General features: G+C 38.9%; 1 protein-coding gene across 8 annotated transcripts in view; it reads left to right on the top strand.

Moving 5' to 3' along the window:
* FAM169A (family with sequence similarity 169 member A) overlaps positions 1-24315 on the top strand; it is a 75440-nt gene that overhangs the window by 11416 nt on the left and 39709 nt on the right. For 7 of the 8 annotated variants that reach the window (XM_005661485.3, XM_003123704.4, XM_013994899.2 and 4 more), the window contains exons 2-5: positions 11858-11992; positions 13582-13681; positions 14266-14351; positions 16421-16592. In XM_005661485.3, coding sequence (XP_005661542.2) covers positions 11861-11992; positions 13582-13681; positions 14266-14351; positions 16421-16592 — 490 coding nt within the window. In that variant the 5' untranslated portion in view covers positions 11858-11860. The remainder of the gene's footprint in view (positions 1-11857; positions 11993-13581; positions 13682-14265; positions 14352-16420; positions 16593-24315) is intronic. The other variant, XM_013994901.2, reaches the window with a different exon arrangement.

The raw sequence follows: 24315 nt of genomic DNA, 5'->3' as shown, positions 1-24315 counted from the left end.
ATAAGGCTAGTAACTGATACAGTCTTAAGTTAACCACTTAAATAATTGTAAACATTCAGGGGTGAAAAGGCTCTTAGGATTATCCTGTCCAGTTTCATCACATTACCAGTGAGAATACAGAAGCCTAAAGAGGGTGAGTGACTTGCCTAGGGGTCACAGAGCTGGCTAGTGGTAGAACTGACCTGGAGCCAAGGTCATAGGATTCCAATCGGAGTGCCCTTTCTGGGGTAATATGCAGATTGAATATTTAATAACAAGGTAATTAGTGCAGTATTTTTCAGAAGGAAATTTCATATAGCCAAGACAAAGACCGTGATGCTTGATTTTGCATATTAAGAGAATTATACAGGACTGTATATCTGATTGGATTCATAGTCTTCTAGCTTCACTAGTGGTCTGATAATCTCTAAAGCTCCATTCTTCATCTGCTGAATGGAGCTCATAGTACCTTATTGTTTATTAAATGCAACAGTCTCTTTAAAATCTGGTATGTGGTCACTTCTCAGTAAATATTACCTGCTTCTATTACTGATTTATGATAATCTGTACTTCTAAATACTAATGTGATTATTTCACCAATAAAATGTGGCACTGAGAGTGACCATTAATCAAATTAATGGATTTAAGGACAAATTTAAAAACAAATACTTTGGAAGTGTTATGTGTATGTATGTGTCTGGGCCTTTGGAATTATGGAAATATTTTCTATTTTTTTGTATTAAAAACTAACACTCTATAGTTTTTAAACTATATTCAGAAATCACAACTTTTAACTTTTTAGAAGATGGCCTGGATGTGAGATGAGAGAGAAGACAATGAAATAGTTCTTTTTGTAGTGAAGAAGAAATACATTCATACTTTAAGGAGTTCCTACTGCGTTTTTTTTTTTTTTGGTCTTTTTGCTATTTCTTGGGCCGCTCCTGCGGCATATGGAGGTTCCCAGGCTAGGGGTCCAATCGGAGCCATAGCTAGCCACCAGCCTACGCCAGAGCCACAGCAACTCGGGATCCGAGCTGCGTCTGCACCCTACACCACAGCTCACGGCGACACCGGATCGTTAACCCACTGAGCAAGGGCAGGGACCGAACCTGCAACCTCATGGTTCCTAGTCGGATTCGTTAACCACTGCGCCACGACGGGAACTCCTCCTACTGCGTTTTAACAGGATCCACTGTATCTCTGTGGCACAGGGCACAGGTTCTATCCCAGGCTAGCACAGTGGGTTCAAAGACCTGGCATTGCTGCAGCTGTGGCTCAGATTTGATCCTTGGCCAGGGAACTTCCACATGCTGTGCCCCCCCGCCTCCCCCTCCAAAGTACTTTAGATCCATGGTATTAAAATCAAGTCAAATGTATCTGGAAATTGCCAGATTTCTAGCGCTCTAGGGCTAAAGGTTTTCACTATAAACTGCTCTTAAGGGGCCTTGCATGTGAGGCAGTACCGGGTGTTCTGCTCTCTCTTAGGACTGGCTTGGTGTCAGATCCTTGCCTGGATCTGAGGTTGGCCACCACTCTCCATGTGACTTTGGGGAAATGATTAACCTCTCCATGGTTACTTTTCTATAAAATAAGAATATTAATTGGGTCCACCACATATCTTTGCTACAAGGCTTGAATGAGAGAATGACGTGCTTTTAGTACAGTTTTTAACACATTCTGGCACTTACTAAAAGTTAGCTTAAAAAAAAAAAAAAGGGGGAGTTCCTGTTGTGGCTCAGCAGAAACAGATCTGACTAGTATCCATGAGGATGCAAGTTCGATCCCTGACCTTGCTCAGTGGGTTAAGGATCTGGCGTTGCTGTGAGCCGTGTTGTGTAGGTCACGACGTGGCTCGGATCTGGTGTTGCTTGTGGCTGTGGCGTAGGCCAGCAGCTTACAGCTCCAATTTGACCCCCTAGCCTGGGAACCTCCGTATGTTGTGAATGTTGCCCTTAAAAAACCAAAAAAAAGAAATCACGTCTTCTAAGTAAAGGCTTTTTTTCCCTCCAGTTATGCCCTTTATGCAAATTTTAAAGTATTTAAAAGATCAGATTTCAGGATAACAGGATTGTTTCATTTTGTGTGTGTGTATATATAAATAAAAGAATAATCTTCAGCTAATAATAAAAATAAGCCCAGAAGCGATGATTTTTCTATTTAAAAACCTCAATCTAAAAAGATTTAAGACTGGGAGTTCTGTCGTGGCGCGGTGGTTAACGAATCCGACTAGGAACCATGAGGTTGTGGGTTTGATCCCTGCCCTTGCTCAGTGGGTTAATGATCCGGCCTTGCCGTGAGCTGTGGTGTAGGCTGTAGACGCGGCTCTGATCCCGCGTTGCTGTGGCTCTGGCGTAGGCCGGCAGCTACAGCTCCGATTGGACCCCTAGCCTGGGAACCTCCATACGCCGTGGGAGCGGCCCAAAGAAATGGCAAAAAAAAAAAAAAAAAAAGACAAAAAAAAAAAAGATTTAAGACTGAAGGATAATGAGTTTCTCTTTCTACGCTTTAATTAGTTTAGTTGTGTTCGACTTGCCTTTGATCTGTAGCAGTTGTCTTCTTGTGGTAAGCAATCCTGTACTTAATAGTGTAGTGTTTTCTAAAGTGTGCTGACATACTGCTGATGAATTAGGAGATGTTTTTAATTGGTACTCAGGTGGATATTTAAGTTCTGGTAGAAATTTTAATGCTGATTGGGAAAATACATAATATAATTTAATACATCAAGTTGGTGGTTTCATAGGTTTTATAATTTATTAGAGTGAATAAATGTTTCTAAAATGGTAAGCTGAGATTCTGATACATGCTACAGTGTGAATGAACCTCAAGGCATTGGCAGGGTGGACCCCTACATGACTCTTTTTCTTTTTTCTTTTTCTTTTTTTGCTTTTTGGGGTGGCATTAGCAGCATATGGAAATTCCCAGGCTAGGGGTCAAATCGGAGCTACAACTGCTGGCCTATGCCACAGTTACAGCCAGCAACACCACATCCTTAACCTACTAAGAGAGGCCAGGGATTGAACCTGCATCCTCACAGATACTAGTTGGATTCATTTCTGCTGTGCCACAGAGGGAACTCCAATACATAACTCTTTCTAAAAGATGTGTTAGGTGAGAAACCAGGACCTTTAAGTCTACTTAATATCCTAAAATTCTCTGATTTGGGCTCTGCCATTGAGTTCTTCATTCAGGTGACCTAGTTTGCCTATTCAATAGATTTTTTTTTTTCTTTTTAATAATAATAGCAACAAAAAATAAAAAATATATTTTAAGCATGACATTAGTGTTTAAAATCTTTTAAGAAAGTTAATTTTGTAATAGTATATGAAAAGAAAATCACCCCAAACTTGCTGTTCTATCATTCTTTTTCCTTATGTGTCCATTTTGTATTCTTTGTCTAGAATACCATATTTTTATGTGATTGTAATCAACTGTGTTTTTGTAGATCAAGTTTTTGACAGCAGTCTTCAAATATTAATTTACGTTTCATCCTTTAAATCATGATTACTCTTAACAAATGAAAATTTTATGTTTCATTCATACCTTATTTTGGTAGTTAATATTCTAGAGTCATTTGTGTTGATTTAAGGGGAATACTGTGATATTAATCTTTGCTAAACTTGATCTAGGCAGAGGTATGGTGTATTAAATGTCTTTGAATGTTTACTTGGATACAAAGCTGGGATCTTGTCTAGGAAAAGAGGAAAAACAGTTAAAACATTCTCTTAACTAGTGTCCTCATTATGCTTCTTTCCTCACTGTTGACTGTTAGCTTTGTGTTTTTAGTTTTGTCTAAAATTTTACTCTCTATTACAATTGTTAGATCTGACTGTGGAGCACAGTGTTGTATTTCCTTGGTTTGCTTTGGCTTACTGACTTTGATAGGGATGTAAAGATTTGCCAGCTAACAAATAAGCTTCCTTCAGTGTAGAGCTACTATTTTATGATCCTTTTCTAACTATAACATTTTAATTTAGATAAGCTCCTAGTTCTCTCTTGAAATGCGTGTTTTTTCCCTTTTTAATAAGTTGGCTGGAAATCCTGTGGTATTGCTTTCATAAATTTTTCTTGTGTTCTCCTTTTATTTATACATTTATATTTATTAATAGATGGGCTGAATATATGTGTTTTATTTCTGGGTTTTGAAATTTTAAATTAAATAAATTTAATTAAAAATATATACATATTTGTGGGAGTTCCCATTGTGGCTCAGTGGTTAATGAATCCGACTAGGAACCATGAGGTTGCGTGTTCAATCCCTGGTCTTGCTCAGTGGGTTAAGGATCCGGTGTTGCCGTGAGCTGTGGTGTAGGTTGCAGACACAGTTCGGATCCCACGTTGCTGTGGCTCTAGCATAGGCTGGCAGCTACAGCTCCGATTCGACCTCTAGCCGGGGAACCTCTATATGCTGCGAGTTCGACCCTAGAAATGGCAAAAAGACAAAAAAAATATATATCTATATATCTATATATATATCTATATATCTATATCCGGTGTTGCCATGAGCTGTGGTGTGTAGGTCACAGACTCGGCTCAGATGCATGTGATGCTATGGCTGTGGTGTAGGCTGGCAGCTATAGCTTCTATTTGACCCCTAGCCTGGGAACTTCCATATGCCACAGGTGTGGCCCTAAAGAGCAAAAAAAAAAGTTTATTTCGTTGTATCTTCAAAATTCAGAAGAATATATATAACTGCAGCTTGCTATTTATTTATGTCTGTTCTTTTATGTGTTTATCTCATATTTCCATTAGATTTTCTCTGCCTTGTCTATTAATAATTTGGTTGTGATAAAATAGATTTTTTTTTTTTTTGCCTTTTGTTGTTGTTGCTATTTCTTGGGCCGCTCCCGAGGCATATGGAGGTTCCCAGGCCAGGGGTTGAATCGGAGCTGTAGCCACCGGCCTACGCCAGAGCCACAGCAACGTGGGATCCGAGCTGCGTCTGCAACCTACACCACAGCTCACGGCAATGCTGGATCGTAACCCACTGAGCAAGGGCAGGGACCGAACCCGCAACCTCATGGTTCCTAGTCAGATTCGTTAACCACTGCGCCATGACGGGAACTCCTAAAATAGATTTTAAGGTCACTTTAGAGAAAAGTAGCTTTTCTCAGTTCGCTTTTTTTCTGCTTTTCCATTTATTTACAAATTTTTAATAATTAAAATTGAAAAAGTTATTAGCAGAGCTATTAGGCTCTGTAGTTTTATTTTGGGTAAATATAAAGTAGGTAACTTTTAAAACATGATTGTCTATGCTAGCTTTATTCATACCTCCTTTAAGAACTAGTAGGTCAGGAGTTCCTGTTGTGGCGCAGCGGTAATGAACCAGACTAGTATCCATAAGGATGTGGGGATGGATCCCTGGCCCTGCTTAGTGGGTTTAGGATCTGGTGTTGAGTGAATTGCTTTGCTGTGCCTGCGGTATAGGTCACAGATGAGGCTCAGATTTGTTGCTGTGGCTGTGTTGTAGGTGAGCCACAGCTCCAATTTGATCCCTAGCCTGGGAACTTCCATATGCAGCAAGTGCGGCCCTAAAAAGTGAAAGAAAAAAAAAAAGAACTGGTAGATCAATATATTTTTTTTGTTTTGTTTTTTATCTTTTTAGGGCTGAACTGGCGGCATGTGGAAGTTCCTAGGCAAGGGGTTGAATCAGAGCTACAGCTGCTGGTCTACACCACAGCCACAGCAACAAAGGATCCAGGCTGTGTCTGTGACTACACCACAGCTCACTGCAATGCCAGATCCTTAACCCACTGAGCAAGGCCAGGGATTGAACCTGCAACCTTGTGGTAGATTAATATTTGACACAGATAAGATTAATTAATTAATTCTTGGCCATGCCTGTGGCATGTGGAAGTTCCTGGGCCAGGATCAAACCGATGCCATAGTAGCCACCTGGGCCACAGCAGTGACAGTGCTGGATCCTTAACCTGCTGCACCACAAGGGAACTCCCATAAGTTTATTTATTTATTTTTTTTGTCTTTTTTTGCTATTTCTTGGGCCTCTCCTGCGGCATATGGAGGTTCCCAGGCTAGGGGTCGAATCAGAGCTGCAGCCACCGGCCTATGTCACAGCCACAGCACTCAGGATCTGAGCCGCGTCTGCAACCTACACTGCAGCTCACGGCAACGCCGGATCGTTAACCCACTGAGCAAGGGCAGGGACCAAACCCACAACCTCATGGTTCCTAGTCATATTCGTTAACCACTGCGCCACGACGGGAACTCCAAGTTTATTTTTTATTTAACTTTTTATCATGGAGATTCAAGAATACACAAATCAGGATCCTCTCCTCTGTGCATCTCATTGATACGTCCCTTAAGTTTCTTTTGATTTACATTCGTTTCTATTCTTTTCTTTAAACTCTATACTATATATTTATTGAAGAAACTGAATTATTCTAAATTTGACTGGCTGCATACTTCAGATGCCATTTCACATGTTTGTCTAATGGTTTGGTTAGATTTGGGTCTAACCAAGATACATTAAGATACATGTAGTATCTGCTTGTCTTAACTTTTAGTAAGATTGATAAGTGTGTATGCAGACCTATATCAATCAAATGAGTGCATATATTCACTCAAATACTTGTGCAGTAAGGTCACAGGCCAAATGCCCATCATTAGTAGAATGGGAAATAAGCTGTATATGTGAGTGGCGGAATATTACATAGCAATAAAAGGGAACAAATTAAGTGATAGATCCAACACCACTCATGTTTCTCACAGAAATAATGGTGAGTGAAAAGAGTTGACGCACTAGAGAGCATACTGTATGATTTCAGATATATAAAGTTAAATGCACAAAATTAATTTCTCTTTTGAACATAAACTCAGTTTCCATAGACATAAGGCAAATTTCTATGTCTTGTTCCATTGATTTATTTATAGGCCTGTATCACATAGAAGTTTTATATTTGCCTGTATTATAGGAGTTTTATAATATTTGGAGGGGGAGGCCACACCCACAGCATGCGGGAAGTTCCCAGGCCAGGGATGGAACCTAAGCCACAGCAGTGACAACACTGGATCTTTAACCACTAGGCCACCAAGGAATTCTTACAATATGTTTTAGTAGTTAAGATGGCTGGAGTCTTTCTCCAATCATTGCTTTGCCTTTTTAGGATTTTTTCTAGCTATTTTTGCATGTTATTTCAAATTAACCTTGTTATCAGTTTGTTTGTCTTCAGGAAAAATAATCCTAAAGACATTTTCGTTAGGATTGCATTAAGTTTGTAGTAGAATCTGACTAGTATCCATGAGGATGCAGGTTTGATCTCTGGTCTCGCTCAGTACATTACGGATCGGGTGTTGCCGTGAGCTGTGGTGTAGGTCACAGATGCGGCTCAGATCTGGTGTGGCTGTGGCTGTGGCTGTGGCGTAGGTGGGCACCTGTACCTCCAGTTCGACCCCTAGCCTGAGAACTTCCATATGCTGCAAGTGCAGGCCCAAAACGCAAAAATAAATAAATAATTAAAAAAAATTAATAGGCTATTTTAGAGGAAACTACCACCTTTCTGATTCTAAATCTTCCTTGTTGGTTGTCTTCCCTGTTGTTTACTTTGCTTTTTATCAGTCATGTTATTTTATAGTTTTCCTTATGTAGGTTTTATATTTTCATTGTCAAATTTAAGTCTTTTTAAAATTTTGCCATTGTAGGAGTTCCCGTCGTGGCGCAGTGGTTAACGAATCCGACTAGGAACCATGAGGTTGCGGGTTCGGTCCCTGCCCTTGCTCAGTGGGTTAACGATCTGGCATTGCCATGAGCTGTGGTGTAGGTTGCAGACGCAGCTCGGATCCCGAGTTGCTGTGGCTCTGGTGTAGGCCGGTGGCTACAGCTCCGATTCAACCTCTAGCCTGGGAACCTCCATATGCCGCAGGAGCGGCCCAAGAAATAGCAACAACAACAATAAAAAAAAAAACAAAAAAAAATTTTGCCATTGTAAATTTGGTCTGTTCTATTTTTACTTTTTTTTTTCCTATTTATTATTTCTTCTTCCTAGTTGTTATATATGAGGGCTTGATTTCTGGATGTAATTTTATATCCTGCCATTTTACTACATTTTCTTAATATTTGGGATAATTTTTCCATTGATACAGTTTTTTATTTAAATGTATTCTTTGCAGATTAAGGTGGAGATAGTCTTCCCTCCCCATAACCGACCGCCAGTTGTTAGCCTCTACCTGCTTTCTCTTGTCTAATTGCATTGGCAAGTTCTTACATAGTGTTATACATTAGTGAAATCCTTATTTTTCTTGACTCTAGTGAAAAAGTCTGTACTGTTTCCCCCTTATTATGGTGCTGGCTTTTTTTAAAAAAATAGTTGTATACATGAGACATAATAGTTTACACACTATAACATTTACCCATTGCAGCTGTACAATTTAGTGATTTTTTAGTAAATCCATAGGGTTATGCAACCATTACCACAATCTAGTTGTAAACATTTCTTTCTTTTTGTTTTGTTTTGGTCTTTTTGCTATTTCTTGGGCTGCTCCCGCGACATATGGAGGTTCCCAGGCTAGGGGTCAAATCAGAGCTGTAGCCACCGGCCTATGCCAGAGCCACAGCAATGCGGGATCTGAGCCGCATCTGCAACCTACACCACAGCTCACGCCAACGCCGGATCCTTAAGCCACTGAGCAAGGGCAGGGACCGAACCCGAAACCTCATGGTTCCTAGTCATATTCGTTAACCACTGCGCCATGACAGGAACTCCACTTCTTTCATTCTAAACAATTCCCTTATGTCTTTTTACAGTGACTTCTGTGTTGACAGGTATATAAGGATATATTTGTGTGTATGTCCCTTTATAGTTACTTTTATGTTGACAGGTATATAGGGATGTATTTATGTGTGTGTTTATATCCTGTACCTGTCAGGATATTTATTCCTATCATTTTAAGGAATGATTTATTTTTAAAAATTGAAGTCTAGTGGGTTTACAGTATTAGTTTGAGGTGTACAACATAGTGATTCAATGTTTTTATAGGTTATACTCCATTTAAAGTTATTACAGGAGTTCTGGTTGTGGTGCAGCGGAAACGAATCTGATTAGGAACCATGAGGTTGCAGGTTCGATCCGTGGCTTCGCTCAGTGGGTTAAGGATCTGGCATTGCCGTGAGCTGTGGTGTAGGTTGCAGACGCGGCTCGGATCCCGAGTTGCTGTGGCTGTGGTGTAGGCCGGCCGCTACAGCTCTGATTAGACCCCTAGCCTCGGAACTTCCATATCTCGCGGGTGCGGCCCTAAAAAGACAAAAAAAAAAAGTTGTTATAAAGTAATGGTTATATTTCCCTGTGTTGAACAATATATCCTTGTAACTTATTTTATACGTGGTAGTTTTTACTTCTTAATTGCCTACCTCTGTCTTGCCCATCTCTTTTTCTCTTTCCCCACTGGTAACTGCCAATTTTTTCTTTATATCCATAGGTCTGATTGTATTTTGTTGTATTCATTTGTTCTATTTTTTATTTATTTTATTTTATTATTATTATTTTTTGTCTTTTTGCCATTTTCTTGGGCCGCTCTCGCAGCATATGGAGGTTCCCAGGCTAGGGGTCGAATCGGAGCTGTAGCCACCAGCCTACGCCAGAGCCACAGCAACGCGGGATCCGAGCCGCGTCTGCAACCTACACCACAGCTCACGGCAACGCCGGATCGTTAACCCACTGAGCAAGAGCAGGGACTGAACCCGCAACCTCATGGTTCCTAGTCGGGTTCGTTAACCACTGCGCCACGATGGGAACTCCCTGTTCTATTTTTTTTTTTTTAGATGCCACTTAAAACTAATAACATATACAGTATTTGTCTTTCTCTGACTTAGTTCACTAAGCATGATACCTTCTAGGTCCATTTCTGGTTTTTTTTTTTCTTTTTTTTAAAAGGAAAAATTTTATTCTTTTTTAATGTCTTACTACTCCATTTTGTGTGTGCGCGCGCGAGTGCGCGTGCTTGCATGCACCCCCCATCTTCCTTTATTTATTTGTTTGTTTATTTTCAACCTTGCCCATAGCACGTGGAAGTTACCAGGCCAGGGACTGAACCTGATCTACTGCAGTGACAGTGCTGGATTTTTAATCTGATGCACCACAAGGGAACTTCCACATCTTATTTTATTTTTGTTTTAGTTTAGTTTTGCTTTTTATGGCCGCACTTGTGGCATATGGAGGTTTCCAGGCTAGGGGTCGAAGTGGAGCTACAGCCATTGGCCTATGCTACAGCCACAGCAACGCAGGATCCAAGCTGCTTCTGGGACCTACATCATAGCTCACGGCAACACAGATCTTTAACCTACTCAGCAAGACCAGGATCCTCATGGTTCCTAGTCGGATTTGTTTCCGCTGCACCACAACGGGAACTCCTATTTTATTTTATTTTATTATTATTATTTTTTTGTCTTTTTGCTATTTCTTGGGCCGCTCCCTCGGCATATGGAGGTTCCCAGGCTAGGGGTCGAATCGGAGCTGTAGCCACCGGCCTACTCCAGAGCCACAGCAACGCAGGATCCGAGCCGTGTCTGCAACCTACACCACAGCTCATGGCAATGCTGGATCGTTAACCCGCTGATCGAGGGCAGGGACCAAACCCGCAACCTCATGGTTCCTAGTCGGATTTGTTAACCATTGCGCCTCGACGGGAACTCCCCTATTGTATTTTATTTTATTTTTATTTAGTTTTATATTATTTGCCATGTCTGTGGCATGTGGAAGTTCCTGGGTTAGGGATCAAATCTGCACCACAGCAGCAACAAAACTGGATCCTTAACCCACTAGGCCACCAGGAAACTCCACACTACACCTTCTTTATGCATTCATCTGTTGATGGACACTTGGATTACTTCCATATCTTAGCTATTGTAAATAGTGTTGCTGTGAACATTTGTGTGCATGTGTTGTTTCGAATGACTCTGTCTGTTTTCTTTAGATATATATCCAGGAATGGAATTGCTGGATCGTATATTAGTTCTGTTTTTAGTTATTTTGAGGAACTTCCATACTGGTTTCCATAGTGGCTCTGCCAATTTACATTCCCACCAACAGTGTACGAGGGTTTCCTTTTCTCCATATCTTGCCAACATTTGTTATATGTTTTTTATGGCAGTAGCCATTCTGACAGGTGTGATCAAACATCTCATTGTTTTGACTTGCATTTATCTGATTATTAACCTGTTGAGCATCTTTTCATGTGCCTGTTGGCCATTTATATGTCTTCTCTGGAAAAATGGCTATTCATCTCTTCTGCCCATTTTTAAATTGGTTTTGTTTTTGTTTTTGTTTTTTTTTTTGATACTGAATAGTAAGAGATGTTTATGTATTTTGGAGATTAACCCCTTATTGGTCATATCATTTGCAAATATTTTTTTTTCCATTTAGTAAGTTGTCTTTTTGTTTTGTTGATGTGCAAAAGCTTTTCAGTTTAATTAGTTCCTGTTTATTTTTGTTTTTGTTTTCTTTGCTCTAGGAAATCCAAAAAATATTACTATGATTTAAGTCAATGAGTATTCTGTTTGTGTTTTCTTGTATTTAGGTCTTTAATTCATTTTGAGTTATTTTGTACATGTTATGAGTAATTGTTCTAATTTCATCCTTTTATATGTAGTTGTCAAAATTTCCTGGTTCTTCTTGCCTCCTTTGTCATAGATTAATTGGCCATAGGTTCATGGGCATTCTTATTTCATTGCTTGTTTTTTGTACATGTGAATGTTTAGAAGTTTCTTTTTGATATTGATTTAAATCAGCAGGCTCAGTTTGTAGACTGTTGTGGCACAGTCTGTCCTTACAATAAAAAGCTGCACTAGTACAATAAAAAGTTTTTTTCTTAGTAAAGGAACATAGCATTTCATATTCTGAAACATTTTGTCCCATGTTGTTTGTTAAAGAGGATGGCATTCCCTGTGGATATGCTGGATAATTGCAGTCAGGAGGAATTGGAAAATTCTGCTGAAGATTACATGTCAGATTTAAGGTGTGGGGACCCTGAAAATCCTGAATGTTTTTCTCTTCTCAATATTACGGTAAGGCATCCTGCAGTGATTTTTATCAGTCTTTTCACTTGAGTGTTATGTATCCTTTTGTTATTACCATTTTAAAGTATTAACTAAGCACTTTGAAAGTTTGGACAGAAAACTTCAGTAAAATGGATAAATATTGATTAATTAGTATCAGAGCATGGTCAAGTTTTAAAAAGATAAACTTTGTAGGCTATTGCTTATTATTTGTGTTGCGCCTTTAAAATTGTATGTAAGTAGTTTACCAGTTTTGCTAAGACTGATTACCATATTTGAGCTAACCCAAATTTACTATTGATTTGGAATTTGTGGTTTTAGACATTTTTTTAAATTAAAAAACCAGAGCATTTTTGTGTCACAAATCTTCCTTTCCCCAATATATTACAATAAAAAATTCAATTAGTGATCTGAGATATATTTTTTGGGCTGCACTTGTGGCATGTGGACATTCCCCTGCCAGCGTAATCTGAGGCACTGCAGTGACAACATCAGATCCAACCTGCTGTGCCACAGGAGAACTCCAATAGAGATATATTTTGAAGGAAAGATCATTAGACTTGAAATTATTAGAATTCTAGTCTGAATTTGATGATAGACAAATTCTCTAACCTCTCTAGGCCTCAGATTTTTCTTCAGAGAAATGATATTTATTTAAAGGATTCTCTGAAGTTTTTTCCAGTGTCAGTATTTTGTAATTCTCTGAATTGCAATACTGTGTGTAGATACGGAATTAATGTTGAATTAATGAAGGCAGAACCAGTTTATTTTTATTTTTTTGGCTCTTGAGGGCTGTACCTACGCTTGTGGATGTTCCCAGGCTAGGGGTCCACTTGGAGCTACAGCTGCCAGGATCCATGCTGTGTCTGTGACCTACACCACAGGGATCGGACCTACAACCTCATGACTTCTAGTTGGATTCGTTTCTGCTGCACCACAATGGGAACTCTGAAGGCAGAACAAATTTAAAATATTGAATATATCTCACTTTAAAAAGGAATTTACTCCTGTCTTTTACTAAAAAGTGGAATTTTTGGAATTCCTGTCATGGTGTCTGAGTAGGAACCATGAGGTTTTGGGTTTGATCCCTGGCCTTGATCAGTGGGTTAAGGATCCAGCATTGCCATGAGCTGTGGTGTAGGTTGCAGACACAGTTTGGATCTGATGTTGCTGTGGTTGTGGTGTAGGCTGGCAGCTGTAGCTCCTGTTGGACCCCTAGCCTGGGAACCTCTGTATGCTGCAGGTGTGGCCCTAAAAAGCAATAAATAAATAAATAAAATACATTTTTTTCTCCCTTAAGTGGTCTAAATAACATAAAATTTTTAAACAACTTGATGGGTCATATCATGCTTTTTTTTAAATTCAAATGCACAGTAATATTTATTGAAGTAGACTTTCAATTTTCTCCTAAGATAGTAAAAGTACTGCAAAAGTGAGGTCTACCTGATTTACTCTTTTTTGTGAGACTAGAAATATCTCCTATAAAATGAAATTACATAATTAGTATTAATGTATGTTTAAAGTTTTGGTAGAAGCATGCTGTTTTTGTCTGACTTTTTACTGTCATTTCACTAATCTCTAATCATTTTTCATTTCAGATTCCTATTAGCTTGTCAAATGTAGGCTTCGTACCTCTTTATGGTGGAGACCAGACCCAGAAAATTCTTGCTCTTTTTTCACCTGAGGACTCACTCACAGGTCTCTATTTTGCTTAATCTTATAAATTGAGGAATTAAAAAAAAATAATTAGAAGTTTATTGAAAGATAGTTACATGAAGGAATTTTTTAAATGACACTTTATTTTTTCTTTTTAAATTTAGGGCCACACGCACAACATATGGAAGTTCCTAGGCTAGGGTTCAAATTGAAGCTGCAGCTGCCAGCCTACACCACAGCTACAGCGACGCTGGATCCGAGCTGCGTCTGAAACCTACACCACAGCTCATGACAATGTGATTATTCAACAACAATCCTTAATGCACTGAGCAGGGCCAGGGATTGAACCTCATGGATTCTAGTTGGGTTTATTACTGCTGAGCCACAGTGGGAACTCCCAGGAATTTTTAAAAAGAAAAATTTTCAAACTGTAAATTTAGGGAAATAAAATTCTCAGTCGCTTATCATTAAATGTTTAGTGAGTGAAATAAAATAAAAATGGTATAAATGGGGCCACATTGTATTGTAAATTATGAGTATATTTAAAGGCACCTGTGTAAGCCTTAACAAATAGTAATATTGTATAGCTAAGACCTACATGTTAATAACCATGTATTCTCTTTTAGCTGTGGCACTTTACCTTGCTGATCAGTGGTGGGCTATTGATGATATTGTGAAAACATCTGTCCCTTCTAGAGAGGGGCTTAAGCAGGTAATAAGATCCTGTAAATTTAAAAGTATTTAAGAGGCCGTTTCACCATATGTTCCCCATAAACAGTGACAGGTTTTGAAGTTGTTGAGCTCTGTTCCACTTTAGTATAACCAGGTTATGTTAAACCCATAGAGTTTTGTTGTTATGGTGACACTGGCACTTAGACTGGGCTGCCTTGATTTTATATGAAAGTGCCTGAGAACTGGGGAGGCAGAATGAATATCTGTGGGTTAGTTGAGCTGTAGTTACATCACTTTCAGCTTCTGATTTTCTTTTTGATTGGGAAACAGCTTCTTTTCTCTGTTTGCTTAAGTTCACTGTCTCTAGAAAAGACTGACCAGGAAACTTGCTTATCTCTAGGGTCTTTTTGGGTGGTCTCTTCAGGATTCCAGACCAGTGGAGTGGGAGGAAGCTCTTGAGTAGTGTTCTGTAAAACATGGTCCTTTTTTTTCTGTTCCAGTCACAACTTCATCAGTTACTTAGAGGAAGACATAGTGGGTGGGCATGTTCTGCAGCCCCAGTGCTAAATGGCAGGACCAGTCTGTAAAGGCAGAATTAAGGAACAAAGAAAAAGATCTAACATGATGAAAATAAATTAGCGAGAAAGGTAAAGTAGTTATCTGTGGGTTTAGAAAATTGACTGTACTTGTATACCATGAAGATCAAACTAAAACAGCAGCACAGGTGAAAAAGATGGGGCTTCGTTCAATTAGAAGTGAAATCAAGATAAGCAAAAAAGCTGATAAAAACCTTAAGATTACAGGGAAAAGCCCCATCATCTTCAGTGTTTGTATTTTTGTAATATCTGCAAGCCCAACATGAAGAGAGATCTTGGCGATCTGAAGCAATTTCAAGGGAGAAGACTGGAATGGCATGAGTACCCCAAATTATATTTAATTAGTCTTTTCCTTTGTTTAGCTTTGGTATGAAACTTAAGGGCATGTCAGGACTGTCTTTCAATATTTGTAGACTGTGTGGGTCCAGAATATCCAGGTATGGTTTTGGAGAAAGATTTCAGCTCAGTATGAGGAAGAGTTCTATGCTGGTCAGAGCTGTTCAAGAAAGCCATGGGTTGCCTTGTAAACACGTGAGCTTTGTCATTTCCTGTGGTGGTTGGTGTTGGAAACCCACTACCAGGGAGGCTTTGGAGAGTAAGGTGTGTATGCCTAATGCTTTTTATCTCCCTTTACCTAATTAATGGACATTGTTGTTTTTCTTAAAGGAGACTTGAGGCGGAGGGAACAGATTTCATGGACAGACTCTTGTTTTTAGCAGTGAAAGATGCCCTTGGGGAAAACCCCACTGTTCGATGTCAGACAGTTGATGAGCGGGTCCCTGTGACCATGTGGCCCTGACTTACAGGAATTGGGCTTCTGTTTCCATTCTGTGATCACCCTAAGTTTTGTTTTCATCAGACTTCCCTCCTGCCGCTGTCATCCCTCATCTGGTCTGGCAGAGGGGTGTGTATGTGTGTCAGGGGAGACAGGTACTCCTTAAAGTTAGACAGCAAAGATACAGCTGTAAAATGACCATTTTTACTTGGAAAAGATGAGATTCCTTCCCCAAGAGCATAATTATGGCTTTGTTTATCAAATGAGACAATTGTTTTTAAAGTCTTCAGGGGATAACATGAAGTCTTTTTTCCCTTTTTCCTTTATTTTTTAAAAAATGTTTAGGCTGGAATGGGTGCAAAAGAGTTGAAGCACTAGAGATGGAGGGGCAGCAGTTAGAATAGGGGAGACCTGGGGTCTGGGCAGCCGGAAGCAGAAAGAAAACACTCCTAAAGAGGAGGTGCTGGGGATTGGTATATTGAAAACCTCTTTTGCCTGTTTTAGAATTTTGGTGGAGGCATTATTTCATGCATAAATGTTGTCTATAGAAATGGGTTGTTTTGGTATGAAAGACTAGTCTTATCTTTGTGATAATAAAATGGCTTACAAATCATTTTGAATGTATTCAAAGTGCTTTGAATGTCAGTAAGAGGTATGGAAGCAGGGAGCAAGGTAAACTGCATCTCTGAATTGATGCATATTATAACTGTTGTGCCTGGTGTCTGACTCTCTTTGTAGGTGAGAACTCTTGGGGAGAGAGTGGTTCTGTATGTTCTCAATCGAATTATTTATAGAAAGCAGGAAATGGAGAGAAATGAGATCCCATTCCTGTGTCATAGCAGTACTGATTATGCTAAGATTCTGTGGAAGAAAGGAGAGGCCATTGGGTTTTATTCAGTTAAGCCTACAGGTGAGTCTTTAAAAGTTATTTAAAATATATATTATGGAAACCCAGTCTTTGGACCCCAACTGTATCAATGTCCCTTTTAAATTACTATCTAGAGTACACATTGAGATGATTTTACTCAGTATTTCTTGGGCGTACTTTGATTCTATAAGTGAGGATTTGTTAGGAAAGTCTTGGAAAAAAAAAAAATCAACCGTTTGACAGAGAGGAAGATTTTCCACTTGTGGGGGGAGAGTTGTATATTGAGCCTCAAATTTGTATGTCATCTTTCCCTCCCAGGTCCTTCCCTTTAGTTAAAGGTTCTTGTTTTACTTTGATTCCTGCTGCTGTCACTGCTACTGGCTTCCTTAAATCCTTTGTGTACCTGTGGACCAGATGCATAGCCTTTTTCTTCCAGTGCATTTGATTCTGCCTGACATATCAAAGGCAGCTTTGCTAATCACCATGGAAAACAAAGCACTTTAATATATTTAGAGAATCCAAACAGCTTTGAAATCATTAATCTTGTAAAGTTTGGATTTCTCATTCCTTGTTCTATCCTATTCCTGAAAGACTAGTGCAGCTTCGTCTTGTTTTGCCTGTTCATCCTTTTCCCCAGAGCTCCTGGAGCCAGACAGCTCCAACCTGCTTACTCCATGTACACACATACCTCACCCCTTAAAACCACCACATAGCAGTGTTGGCCTTGTTCTGTACCTTGACCGAAAGATCTTTCACAGAGAACTCTCACATTATTTTTCTGTCATTTTTTTTATCTCAGACTTTCCAAATGTAGCTCTTTTGGTCAGATACAGTTGAAAGATCATATCAAATTCACTGCTGAATTGAAGGGGACAGTGTGACTAATACCTTAATCACATAACTAGGACATATTTAGGATGAGAATTAGGACATGTAGTCAATAAAAGGAAGGTCACTTTTTCTAAAGAATTAAAAAACGGTGGTCTGTAGTTCTAAATGGTTTTGCTGTTTAGTAAATACTTTAGTTCTCCATTAATATGCTGTTTTATTCTTGTGAAAATTTGAAGTAGAACCAATGATTTATGTAACACCAGAAAGCGATCATACAGAGGCAGAATAATCAAGTTTATTCAATGGAAGCTTAGCGCTGCCTTGTGTAAAAAGCATCACTTTGTTGTTAAAATGTTTTCGTAAGTTTGGGGCTGGAGTCTGGTTAATTACTTTGTGCTTTATTTTATACAAGATAATTGCTCTGGGAACTGAAGGCTTTTGGCTGCAGCAGAGTTTCCACCTTGAAACTAGCTCATAGACTTTTGCAACACATATGAATTTATACTTTTTTATTTATAGCTTCTTTAGATGAACTACACACAGTGAGTAAAGGGCAGAGCATTCCCCTTTCAGTATCTCTGATCGGTATTTGATTCCAGGACTGGTCTCCTCTTTGTTTTATTTGTATTTGGGGTTCCTCCTCTTCTCTGGACCTGGCTTCTCTTTTTGCTTGTTCTGGTAGTCGACTCGATTTTCTGTGCTTGAGCTTCCGAGTGCTGCTTGTCTCTCCCTTTTAGCACCTTCCATACCTCTCTACTAATGGGCTTACATCCTTAGTCTTTATTTCACTTCTTTCCCACTGTAAGCTCTGGCTCTCATCTACCAGATAACAAAGGAATTAGTTGTGCCTTTGAATCAGTAACCATCTGATTCATTCCTGAAGTATTTTTTCTACAAAGGAAACCCAGACATAAAATATTTTGGAAAAATTGTCCAAAACAGATATTGAAACACTTTGTGATAGAAGTGTTCCTAATATACATACCAGGAAAAAACTGTACCAGAAGCAAAGAGATAAAATCTTTATGGCATACATTTGTTGTTGAATGAAAGCCTTATGGAATCACCTGTTATGTATGATTTTTGAATTAAGTAGCAAATCAACATATAGGGATATTGGTTGGAACATTAAAAATAGCCTTGATGTTATAAGGATACTATTTATGAGGTCAGCTCCTTTAGAGTATATTGAAATTCAAGAAACTATATGTATTTCTTTTTTTTTTTTTGCCTGAAATAAAGACATTACTGTGAGGGATTTATAGTTTGCTTGTTTGTTTGGTTTTAGGATTAGGTAGATGTCAGATCATTAGAAATAGTTTTTAGGAAATCATTGTGTGCTACCTGGCTCATAACCCTAAGGGAGCTGGAGGAATTGAGGAACATCACTGTGACAAGATTTTCTGGTACTTTCTACCGTTATTAAGCACTTTTATCTAAAAAAAATAAAAAATAGGAACAGGAATAATGTTGAACCTGTCTTATTCTGGTAGTAAGTAATATTCATTCATGGACTCATAAACCGAGAAGAAAAAAAAGGTAAGCTCCATTTATTTCATTTAAGAGATGTTTTCAGTTTTCCAAATGTATAATATACGTGTGTTTTGATCCATCATGTACTGATATCAATTATAATGATAACTCAGAATTTCTTTTGGTACTTAGAACCTTACGGTTACAGGAAATTTAAAAATATATATTTATATACAGTTATGTTTTTGCAGAGAAGAATGATTAGAAAATCAGTATATAATCTGGGTATAAAAATACATTACATCAGGAGAGCAGTCTCTAGTATGAGCATCATAGAAGTTTAAGGGAGAAAAGAAGAATGTGAACTTTTTGAGGGTTATGCAATGGTTAGTTCAGTAGTAAAGGAGTAATTTGTTCAATGGATGATGACAGTTAATCAAATTGGTGATAGTTTTTAGGGGCCATTTAATACATTTAAAAGAGGATTAAAAAGGATGATGTAATAGTTTTAATTTTTCTTTTTTTTAATTATTAAACTTTTTTTTTTGGTGTTTTGTCTTTTTAGGGCCGCACCTATGGCATATGGAGGTTCCCAGACTAGGGGCCAAATTGGAGCTGTAGCTGCCGGCCTACACCACAGACACAGTAGTGCTAGATCTGAGCTGTGTCTGTGACCTACACCACAGCTCATGGCAACACTGGATCCTTAACCCACTGAGCAAGGCCAGGGATTGAATCCGAAACCCAACGAACTAGTTGGGTTCATTAATCACTGAGCTACGATGGGAACTCCCAGTTTTAGTTTTTCTTTAACCAATATTGTTTGTTAATTGAAAGGGGAAAAATAGTAAATTTACATAGAGAATCCTGGCAGAAACAAATGCTAACTAATAGATTATGATTAACCTCACCAGTAAGCATCATTAGAGACCCTGATTTATGTTATACTGAGGAGGGCATGACATCATTTCTGTGGTATTTTTGCCCGAAATGCATAACCTCAATTTTCTCTTGAGAAAACATTGGACAAAGCCAGACTGAAGGTTATTTTACAGAATAACTGATCAGCAACCTCCCAAAATGAGATTTCAGGATCATGAAAGATAAGGAAAAATGGAGGAATTATTGCCAGAGTTTAAGGAGACATTAAAATAAATGCAGTATAGAATCCTGGATTGGATTCTGAAACAGAAAAAAAGGACATTAATTGAAAAACTGGTAGAATTTGAATAAGGTAGTTTATGTTCACAGTATTTTATCAGTGTTGATTTCCTGATTTTGATTAGTGCTTTGTAAGATTTTAATGTTAGGGAAATGTAGGTGAAATGTATATGAGAATGCTTTTTGTATGTTTTTGTAACTTTCATTAATTCTAAAGTTATTTTTAAAAAGTTGTTAGAAAGTTAATACTGATAAAATGTTAGAAATTACATCCTTTGTAATTATTGACACTTAAGATGGAAATTTTAGATGTTATCAAAGATATGTGAATGCATGGTATGTATTTCAAAATTATTTAACAGTTACATGAGCAAAAAAGTTTCGAATTTGGCCAAGAGAAAAGATATTCTAAAGAGAGCAGTATAAATGGTTCCCCTGGGAACAGTCCCAGCTCATCATCAGCAATCCCCACCTTGCACTCTCACCAGCTTTTTAACGTCTCATTCTTAACTGTGAACGATAAGCTTAGGGAAAGCTGCAAATAAGAAAGATGGAGATCAAAACAAAGAATAAAAGCAATGTGGCAGTTCCCGTTGTGGTGCATCAGAAACGAATCTGACTAGTATCCATGAGGATGTGGGTTTGATCCCTGGCCCCGCTCAGTGGGTTAAGGATCCCGAGTTGCCGTGAGTTGTGTGTAGGTTGCAGGCATGGCTTGAATCCCACATTGCTGTGGCTGTGATATAGGCTGTGGCTGCAGCTCCAATTTGACCCTTAGCCTGGGAACCTCCATATGCAACAGGTGTGGCCCTAAGAAGCAAAAAAATAAAAAAATAAAAGCAATTTGGAAGGGACCAACAATGCAAAAACAAAACAATTCAATATTTTTAGAAGGAAGGGGAGTTCCCATCATGGCGCAGTGGTTAACGAATCCGACTAGGAACCACGAGGTTGCGGGTTCGATCCCTGCCCCTTGCTCAGCGGGTTAAGGATCCGGCGTTGCCATGAGCTGTGGTGTAGGTCTCAGACGCGGCTCGGATCCCGAGTTGCTGTGGCTCTGGCGTAGGCCGGCAGCTACGGCTCCGATTCGACCCCTAGCCTGGGAACCTCCATATGCCGCGGGAGCAGCCCAAGAAATGGCAAAAAGACAAAAAAAAAAAAAAAAAAAAAAAAGAAGGAAGGAGTAGTTATTCATGAAATGAGAACAAGATAGGTTTAAAGAATGTTCATTGAGCTCTTGGAAATTAAAAACTTAATATTAAGAAAGATAAAGTTGATGCTGATTAGGAAGGAGAGTAACCACAACCACCACCACAGCAAAAACTCCTAAATGATTGAAAATAGTAAGGAGGGAATTCCCGTCGAGGCTCAGCAGAAACAAGTCTGACTAGGAACCATGAGATTGCGAGTTTGATCCCTGCCCTTGCTCAGTGGGTTAAGCGTTGCTATGAGCTGCGGTGTAGGTCGCAGACATGGCTGGCATCTGACGTGGCTGTGGCGTAGGCTGGAGGCTATAGCTCCGAATGGACCCCTAGCCTGGGAACCTCCATATGCTGCGGGTATGGCCTAAAAAGCAAAAAAAAAGAGGAAATAGGAAAGAAAAGATAAAATTCAGAGGAACAATCTGTATAGTAGATGTTTGAGAAGGAGAGGACAGAGGAACTGGAAGGGAAGAAATCATCAAAGAAGTGCTTCAAGAAAATGTCTCAATTGTAGAACTTACATTTCCAAGTTTAAAAGGACCCATTGAACCGCCATCACAATGAATTAAAATAAGCCCATACTGAGGGAGATGACTGAAACTTTAGAACATCTGGGATAGAGTAAAGATTTTGTAAGCTTCCAGAGTGAAAGAGAATTTATAGAAAGGCTCAGCGGAAACAAATCTGACTAGGAACAAGAATCCTAATGTTTAGATTTCTCAGAAGCAACACGGAATACTAGAAGAGGAACAATGCCTTTAAAATACTGAGAGAGGGAGTTCCCGTCGTGGCGCAGTGGTTAACGAATCCGACTAGGAACGATGTGGTTGCCCGTTTGATCCCTGGCCTTGCTCGGGTGGGTTGAGGATCCCAGCGTTGCCGTGAGCTGTGGTGTAGGTTGCAGACATGGCTCGGATCCTGTGTTACTATGGCTCTGGTGTAGGCCGACGGCTACAGCTCCAGTTCAACCCCTAGCCTGGGAACCTCCATAAGCTGCAGGAGCGGCCCAAGAAATGGCAAAAAGACAAAATAAATAAATAAATAAATAAAATAAAATAAAATACTGAGAGAGAATGTGTAGATGTATGTGTGACTGAATCACCTTGCTGTACAGTAGAAAATTGACAATGCTGTAAGCCAGCTGTGATGAAAAAAAAAAATCAGTTAGAAAATAGAGAAAATGATTTCCAAAATAATTCTATACCCAAATTAAAAATGAAGTATGAGAGTAAAAGAAGGAAACTTCTATATGGTCAATTAAAAAAAATTAAAAAAAAATTTTTTTTTTTACCTTCTCATGCACTGTTTTTCAGGAACCTGGTAGAGCCTGTGCTCCACTAAAATAAGGAAGTAAATCACAAAAGATAGCAGATCAGGAAAATAAGGAGAGAAAGACTGCCAAATCACAGCTGTGTAATACGGTTCTGCAGCTGCTCTGTCCACAGTGATAGCTACAAACTTTATGTGGCTATTTAAATGAGAATTAATTAAAATGAAATAACATTTAAAATTCAGTTTCTCAGTCATACTAGCCGCCTTGTAAGTGTTCAACAGCCATAGGAGGCTAGTGGCCACTACATTGAACAGAATAGATAAAAACATTTCCATCATTGCAGAAAGGTTTTTTGGATAGCACTTTTCTAGAGATTTACTAATCCAGATTGTAGTAGGTCAGAAAGCTCTGGGACATCAATTCAAGAGTATGAAGTAGCTCATGTGTTTGTACTTTTCGAGATAAGTTTTACAGTTATGGGAGACTTTGGGGGTTAAATATAAATGTAATACTAAATAGTGGTAAACTATTAAGGCAAATCAAAAAGCAGTGCAGGAAAATAAAAACAGTCATGGTATATACTACATGGCTCAGTTGTCAAAAGTGTGTGTGTGTGTAATGTAAATACTGAAAATTGATCTCACCAAAATTATAAATTACTATATTGGGGTAATAGGGCAGACATGTATAGGAATCGTGGTTATGGTGGTATTGGGAGTGGCATGTGTGAATGCATAGGAGAGCTAAATTCTCATCTTCCATACTGGGAAGTCAGCTGATTATACCTTAAATGGAAAAATCAAGAAATAGTAAGTTATTTAGAGATGTGAAAGCAAGATCAAAATGTTTGTTCTGGTGCATGGAAAGTGTGTTTGGATCAGGGAGGCAGTCACAAGACTGCTTTTTTCTCAGCAAGTCCCAGAGAGTTGTACTAAACAAAGTACATGTAAAACTTTGATTAAAGACAAAAAAGTAGTGAACATTGTCAAAAATGGAACTATACCCAGAGTTTGATCAGTGTCTACCACAAAACTAGCTGAAGTTTATAGAGCCTCTCACGGCCTATGATGATCAGGTCCACCTGTTAAAAGGACTGTGCTAAACAAGAAAACTGCTAATGAAAAAAATCTCAGACAGGTTTAAAAGTAAAACCACTTGTTAATTCAGTGGAAGTTTTGTTAACTGTCCTATGTCAAGAAATAGAAAAGATGGAATTCCCGTCATGGCACAGTGGTTAACGAATCTGACTAGGAACCATGAGGTTGTGGGTTCGATCCCTGGCCTTGCAGTGGGTTAGGGATCTGGCATTGCCGTGAGCTGTGGTGTGGGTCACAGACAAGGCTTGGATCCTGTGTTGCTGTGGCTGTGGTGTAGCCTGGCGGCTACAGCTCTGATTAGACCCCTAGCCTGGGAACCTCCACATGCCTTGGGAGCGGCTCAAGTAAAGGCAAAAAGACCAAAAAAAAAAAAAACCCAAAACCCAAAACAAAAAGACATAGAAAAGATATTAATGTGTATAAAGCAAATATCACATTTTAGTGTAGACAAGCTGAGAAAAAAAATTGACACTATCATTGGGTGCTATTTGGAAAATGTTCATTATTATTTGGCTTTGACTGTGAACCGCCTTGATCCAATTTGAAGACTTATGTTTTGGAAAAACTGCAATAAAACAACCATATGTGGGAAACACCGTTTAAACAACAGCTCCTTAAAAATCACTTTATTGACTCACTAATAAAGGGATTTATGATCAATACCAGGGGACATAGTTTTTCTAATTTCAGTTCGAGGTAATTTATAGTGGAAGCTTCCCCCCCCCCCC

This window comes from Sus scrofa, chromosome 2, assembly GCF_000003025.6.
Source record: "Sus scrofa isolate TJ Tabasco breed Duroc chromosome 2, Sscrofa11.1, whole genome shotgun sequence".
NCBI classification, from domain to species: Eukaryota; Metazoa; Chordata; class Mammalia; order Artiodactyla; family Suidae; genus Sus; species Sus scrofa.
The sequence above is the reverse complement of the archived record's forward strand: the minus strand, read 5'-3'. Positions and strand labels throughout refer to the sequence as shown.